This window comes from Citrus clementina, unplaced genomic scaffold (assembly GCF_000493195.1).
Source record: "Citrus clementina cultivar Clemenules unplaced genomic scaffold, Citrus_clementina_v1.0 scaffold_4, whole genome shotgun sequence".
In the NCBI taxonomy this organism is placed as follows: Eukaryota; Viridiplantae; Streptophyta; class Magnoliopsida; order Sapindales; family Rutaceae; genus Citrus; species Citrus x clementina.
The window spans coordinates 25,367,503-25,374,069 of record NW_006262274.1 but is presented as its reverse complement, the minus strand read 5'-3'; the positions used below and the strand labels follow the sequence as shown (position 1 = coordinate 25,374,069).

Genomic DNA, 6,567 nt, shown 5'->3' with positions numbered 1-6,567 from the left:
AAGGGGGGGGAGGAAAAAAAGAGGTAGGGGGAAGAAGAAAAAAGAGGGGAGAAAAGGAGGGGGGAGAAAAAAAGAAAAAGGGTAAAAGGGGATGATAAAAAGTAGAAAAGATAAGGGGGGAAAGGGGGGAAAGAAAGAAAAAGAAAAAAAAGGGAAGGGAATATAGAAAGAATAAGAGAATAAGGGGGAAGGGAAGAGAAAAAGATAAGGGGGGAAAAAAAAAGGGGGGGGTGGAAATTAAAAAAGGAGTTGGAGTATTGTCAATAGAAAGGCAGGAGGATGAAAGAGATGTGGGTGTGTCGTGCAGCAAAGACTGAACTTAAGAATCACATAAGTAACAAAAACAAGTCACAATTAGACCACCAAACAAGTACACTAAACACAAATATATGAAAAATAGCAAAAGAAAACAGCACAAAGAATACAAACAGCATACCAAAGGACAGAGATTGTTAATGGTTACAGTGACTTGTTTTTGTTGTTGTTTGTAAAAAGAAGTAGTTGAATGTAAACAAAAAAACGAAAACAGGAGTAATTATGAGAAATTTTTAAAGAACAAAAAAAGAAAACAGTTTTAAAAGAGGAAATAAAGAGAGGGAAATTCAATTAGGAGAGCATTGAACCACTTTCACCGTTTTTGTTCCTGTTTTGTTTTTTTTTTTTAAAAAGGAACTCCTTAAATTTTTATCCACCTTTTAAGTGTTAAAAATTGGAAGGAAATCAAGTTAATAGTAATTTTTAGTATGAAGACTGATACGGAAATAAATGAGGATTTTATGACCATAAATATTTTTCATTCAAATCATTTGCAAATTGCAGTTACATAACGTATGTAATGGTAATTTTTCTTTTCAAAATATTCTTTTTTTTTTTTCAAGTAGTCTTTTTATTTCTATACAATTACCCGCGGGTGACTAACAGCCAAAGCCCTCGTCACCTTCACTTCACTGGATAAAGCGATAAAACATCATTGTTCTTGTTCCTTGTTTGCCCCGCAGCCAAACGACTCAAATCAACGGCAATGACTTCATTATCATCATCATCATCTCTAATACTGTCTCAACAAAATCTCATTTTTTCAAAAACCCACTTCACATTTCAATCAAGACAACCAATTCTTCAAATCAGATTTCCAAAACTCTCATATTCTTTGCACAATCTCAAGACAGCAAGCACCGAAGAATCCACTACGAGACTCTTTGCAGTAGCTGAAGAAACTACATCATCATCATCATCATCGGTTGACACGTCTTCAGAGTTTGCTAGGAGGGTCTATATTGGTAACATTCCTAGAAATATTGATAATGATGAACTTACAAAGATTGTTCAAGAACACGGCGCCGTCGAGAAAGCTGAGGTCTCGTCTTCCCTTATTATCTGATGCTTTGGTGTTAAAAAGCTTTATTTTTTTTTAAAATTTATTATCCTCTGTGTGTGTGTTTAAGAATTATCACAAGAAATATTGATTTTAGGATTTTTAAGATATGGTGTAATTTGGCACTTGTGTTGTTATGTTCTGCGTATTGACAGAGGAGTTGACAGTGAATTTGTTAGTATGATTGATTGTTTGAAATAATTAAAGTTGTTTCTTTTTGTTTGGAAATATGGTCATGTCTTATGAGAAAACCAAATGTCTAACTAATTTGGAGGGAGCGTAAAAAATCTTATGAATATGGGGATAGTTTAGCTAAAGTGCTCATTTTTCGTAATTATTTCACTAATATGTTTAGAGATGTTTGTAGGCATTGAATTTTCAGACTTACATAACTTGAGCATTGAGCTTTAGGCTATCGGATACAAAGAGTGAATCTTTGACAATCCAGTTAGAGAGACATGCCTGAGTAAGAAAAGGGCATATCTTTGCTTGTTGATATGGTAGTTTTGTTATGTAAGGGTATTAAAACACCTGAGATAATCATCTTTTCAACTTTTGTTGTTTCTAGGTTATTTATGATAAGTACACTGGAAGGAGTCGCCGATTTGCCTTTGTTATGATGAAAACTGTTGAGGATGCAAATGCAGTGATTGAGAAACTGAACGGCACTGTAAGATTGAGTATATGATATTTTGTTGTTAAAAGTAGGAAGAAAATGCAGATCATTAGATGGTGAATGATTGATCAGTTGAAACACTTTTCTTCAGGAAATTGGTGGACGTGAGATCAAAGTAAACATCACAGAGAAACCTTTGGTGCAAGTTGATTTGTCCCTCCTCCAGGCAGAGGATTCTAACTTTGTGGACAGTCCGTATAAAGTTTATGTAGGAAATCTTGCAAAGACAGTGACCTCGGAAATGCTCAAAAAGTGTTTCTCTGAGAAGGGACAGGTTCTTAATGCAAAGGTTTCGCGGGTTCCAGGAACATCAAAATCATCTGGTTTTGGGTTTGTTACCTTCTCTTCAGAAGAGGATGCTGAAGCTGCCATCTCTTCTCTTAACAATTCTGTAAGTAGTTTGCTGCCCTTGCTTTTACAAAGCAGATTATTTGGATCAATAAATTTTAAATTGGAGTTGATAGTTTACAATGTAAGCAATTTGATTTGTTTCTTATTGTTCATTGTTTGATACTTGTTTTACCTTGCAGCTGCTGGAAGGGCAACGAATTCGTGTAAACAAGGCATAGTATGTGACCCGTGGCAGCATCTATAGGATTCTGGAGAGTGTTCTACTTGTTGCAACCATTGTATTTGAAATGTAAAACACATGAATTAGTAGTATTGTAGTTCTCTTTTTTATATTGTTATGATGTAGGAGCTTACTGGTTCTCGGTCGAGGGATGTGAAGCGTTCAAGTTCAACAAAGTGGAGCCAAGCACTTTGTTTGCAGGCTTCACTTCATTTGGTTGATATTCTGAATAGCTCAAACCTTTGTTCTTGTACCTTGCGAATTTCTAATGCTATTTTGGCTTTAATGACAATCACGTTTGAGATTTTTTTTATTTTATTTTTGAAGTTGATATTGGGAATTGCGTTGAAGTGTCAAATAATCACTTATTTGACAATATGGCACCCAAAATATGTTTGGTAAATCAATTCTAAAAGTGATTATTAAGCCAACTGACTTTCAAATATTAATTTATTAAATAAAATTTGTTTATAATTGAAATAACATAATTTGTCGATCTTAGTCATTTTATTGACCATGTGTCGTTTTTTTTTTATTAATATGGTAAACTATAAATTATTTAATAAGAGGTTATAAAATAACCTAAAGTTACCAAACATGTATTCAAAACATTTGAAAAGTTGACAGTTATCAAAATTTATGTCAAAATTAACTATTTAAGAAGCTAATGCAATCCCAATCATACCACCCTCAGTCTGGTTGTACTGTTGTGTTGCCTAATTTATTTAAATTTTCTTTAATTGGGTTGGTTAAATAAATAAAATCTACTTATTTCAGTTGTTTGTGGGCAAAATTCAACCATTGGCGAAGGGGTAATTTCTTTGCCTGACCCTAACTGTGGACAGAAATTGTGGGACTCTGGTGGCAGAAGTCGTAAATAAGGTCAGCAGTGAAGGGGTTTTAATAAATGCGAAGAGGCAAAAAATTCATTTGCACTCAGAATTGGCGCCTTTGTTGGGTTTCCCGCGCCAAGGCAAACGTTACATTTAGTTGAGGGAGAAATGCAATCCTCTCCAATTCAAGAAAAATCATAAATTAAAAATTAAACCCTAAAACAAAAGACTCTCCAGTAGTGATACCGAGACGCAGTCCGTCTCTTAAATCGTAATCGTAATCGTAATCGTAATCGTAAACGTGATCGAAACAATAGAGAAAGGATGTTTTATTCGCAAACGTTTCTAGCTCGAAAGGGCCCACTGGGCACCGTCTGGTGCGCCGCTCATCTTCAGCACCGCCTCAAGAAGTCTCACTACACCTCCACCAATATCCCCTCCACTGTCGGTCCGTGTTTCTTCCTTCTTCTTTTTTTCGATTTAATTATATCAATTTTCTATCTTGCTAACTAATCTTGTGGCATTACAGATTTTCTCTTTTTTTTTTCTTTTGAACGAAAGATTCAATCTTTAGGTTATTGACTCGTTTTATTTGTCTACTTATGTTCTTTGATAATCTTTTTGAGTAAATTCCATTTCATGTAAATGTGGGGGGAAAATGTTATTTTGGTGATGAATATGAAATTTCATTTTTTTGTTTGCCTCTTCCTCTCCCTCTTTAATTTTAGCCTAGGGTTTTAGTTTTGTTACTCACTCTAATAATATGTATTTTCTTTTTGTTTGTTGTTCTGGTCTTCTGACCGATGTCATTATTGATTGCTTGGTAAATGCTAGAGAATTGATTGGAACAAACAATGCGTTTGGTGGCATGGGGATTTTTTCTTGATTTTCTGATCATTTGTGCCAATGTGTGTTTCAGACCGTATAATGTGCCCTGATGTCCCGATTGCATTGAGAATGTCGGGGCACCTCCTGTTAGGCGTGGTTCGGATATACTCAAAGAAAGTCGACTATCTGTATCATGACTGTAATGTTTTCTTGATTAGCTTAAGAAAAACGTTCTCTACTGTTAGTGTTAATTTGCCTGAGGATGCCACACATGCACCTGCTCATACTGTCACTTTGCCTCAAAAATTCAATCTTGACTCTGTGGATTTGGATGATCACACTTTTGATGATGAATACGATAATCATCTCAGGAGTCAGGAGGACATCACACTTACAGGTCTGTTTTTCATTTTAGTATTTGTTTGTATTTTTATATTAGTTTGTTTTCACCTTAGGTGGTACACATGTATTGCTTACCATGCATATGTTTTCAGATCAAATTCCTGTTGGCAGAGATGTCTATGTTGCCATAACGTTTGATGAGGTTAAGCCCCCTCTCTCTCTCTCTGCCCCCCCCCCCCCCCCAAACAAAAATAGCAAGCTGCTTTATCTTGTGTATTTATTGTTTGAATTTTGAGGTATTGGGATTGCATCCTAGCTGATAGAAACCTAAATTGGTGTAGGATATTATGATGGATTCAACACACCCACCTGAAGACGTTCCTGATTCAGGGGTGAGGCAAATGCAGGAGTATGTCCCAAGTGCCTTTTGAAGTCATATTTCGAATTACATTTTTCTATTTAATTCCAGTTTCAGAACCACTTTGACATCTATTGTTCCGTTGTTTACAGCATTCTCCGCGCACCCCCCTCTGATGCTGATGTGGGCATTCAGGACCCTGGTCCTAGTAATCAGACAGAAGTGCTTAATGTGACTGAGGATATCCAAGATCCTGGTGCAAGTCATCAGGGAGAACTACCTACTGATAGTGAGGGTCTCCAAGAACCTGGTCCAAGTAATCAGACAGAAGTGCTCGGGGAAACGGTGGAGCTTCAAGAACCTGGTCCGAGCAATCAAACAGAAGTTCTTAGGGAAACAGTGAATTTTCAAGAACCCGATCTGAGCAATCAGACAGAAGTTCTTCATAGGTCCACTGATCACACTTCTCCTCCAAAATTTCCAGAAGTTGAAGTTATGCGTGACACTCACCATGATTTTAGTGCCGGAGATCTATCACCATTGTTTCTAGATGTTGCAAAGGATATAACAGAGCCAATTGTATCTTCACACCAGTTTTCGAATGAGAAAGAAATTCAAACTCCAGCTTTGGAGGATCTATTAGCTTCCAGAGGGCAGCCCTTGCAGTTTCAGCAACATACAGAACCACCAGCTTCTGCTTTTACGCCCGAGGTCCTAGGGGGTTCTGATACTCATGTTTCCTGTGGTGAGTGTTTTTCTTCTTACCATTTCATCTATGCATGAAGTGTATGTGTCATCAGCAGTCATCTTGTTTTGTTTGTGGTTCATGTCTCTTGTTTAATTTTTGTCTTGATTTTTCAGGTTATTCGTCTCCTGCACTGGTCATCCGGTCAACTCCTCCTGAACAGCAACAAAACCAGAGAGCGCGGAAAAGAATCCGTCTCGATAAGTCCTTGGTGTTGCCTAATAAGTAAGATTAATTGTATAGTTCATGTTGATATTATCATCGTCTGTTCTTTTAGTACCCTTAATTCGTCTTGATAAGTTCTTGGTGTTGCCTAATAAGTAAGATTGATCATATAGTTCATGTTGGTATTATCATTCTCTGTTCTTCTTTTAGCACCACTTAATGATGTAAGGTTGTGGACAGATTTATGAAAAAGGCACTTGAAGATTCTAGTGATTTATTAAGGAAGAAGAGAAATGTGCCGATCAATAATTTAGGGGTGTGGAAATTGAATAACATGGTAAGAAAAGAACAGGTTTTTCATGAGCCTTTACTAACTGGTGAGTAAATCTTTCCTTCTGCATTTTTCTATATCTGCTTTCTTCCAGGTTAAAGAATTTGGATTTATGGAAAATATGATGTCTGATTATCTGCAGGGTCATGTGTGGATATCTGTAATATTTTCAAAAAGAATTACATCTCTGCCAAACCCCATTTGGTTGCTACAGCCATGGAGGAAGGAAACTCAGAGCCTATGATTGTAGATTCTCCTGCTCCTGAGACTGAAGCTATTCCAGAACCAAGTGCTGCCAAGTCTCCTCATGCAGCTGAAGATATCCAAGAACCTAGGGTTCAGA

At 36.6% G+C, this 6,567-nt stretch overlaps 2 protein-coding genes across 2 annotated transcripts in view; both read left to right on the top strand.

Annotated features, from left to right (window-relative positions):
• Window positions 1–920: 920 nt before the first annotated feature.
• On the top strand, window positions 921–2,919 carry LOC18044546 (30S ribosomal protein 2, chloroplastic). The gene is made up of 4 exons (XM_006439002.2): window positions 921–1,357; window positions 1,944–2,045; window positions 2,143–2,442; window positions 2,582–2,919. The coding sequence occupies exons 1-4, from the start codon at window positions 1,022–1,024 to the stop codon at window positions 2,618–2,620; spliced, it is 777 nt and encodes a 258-aa protein (XP_006439065.1). The 5' UTR covers window positions 921–1,021; the 3' UTR covers window positions 2,621–2,919.
• Window positions 2,920–3,581: 662 nt separating this feature from the next.
• The window catches only part of LOC18044545 (sister chromatid cohesion 1 protein 3), a 4,446-nt gene continuing 1,460 nt past the window's right edge, over window positions 3,582–6,567 (top strand). The window contains exons 1-8 of the mRNA XM_006439001.2: window positions 3,582–3,903; window positions 4,375–4,680; window positions 4,778–4,827; window positions 4,967–5,034; window positions 5,136–5,728; window positions 5,845–5,953; window positions 6,134–6,270; window positions 6,367–6,567. The exon at window positions 6,367–6,567 is cut by the window's right edge and continues 323 nt beyond it. Of these exons, the coding sequence (XP_006439064.2) occupies window positions 3,780–3,903; window positions 4,375–4,680; window positions 4,778–4,827; window positions 4,967–5,034; window positions 5,136–5,728; window positions 5,845–5,953; window positions 6,134–6,270; window positions 6,367–6,567 (1,588 nt within the window). The 5' untranslated portion in view covers window positions 3,582–3,779. The remainder of the gene's footprint in view (window positions 3,904–4,374; window positions 4,681–4,777; window positions 4,828–4,966; window positions 5,035–5,135; window positions 5,729–5,844; window positions 5,954–6,133; window positions 6,271–6,366) is intronic.

What these genes read in the sequence shown, in the direction of transcription:
- LOC18044546 (XM_006439002.2), top strand. Translation starts at nt 1,022, where the DNA reads ATGACTTCATTATCATCATCATCATCTCTAATACTGTCTCAACAAAAT. An exon ending in GCGCCGTCGAGAAAGCTGAG is followed by an intron (nt 1,358 to 1,943) that starts GTCTCGTCTTCC and finishes TGTTGTTTCTAG; the next exon opens with GTTATTTATGATAAGTACAC. An exon ending in TTGAGAAACTGAACGGCACT is followed by an intron (nt 2,046 to 2,142) that starts GTAAGATTGAGT and finishes ACTTTTCTTCAG; the next exon opens with GAAATTGGTGGACGTGAGAT.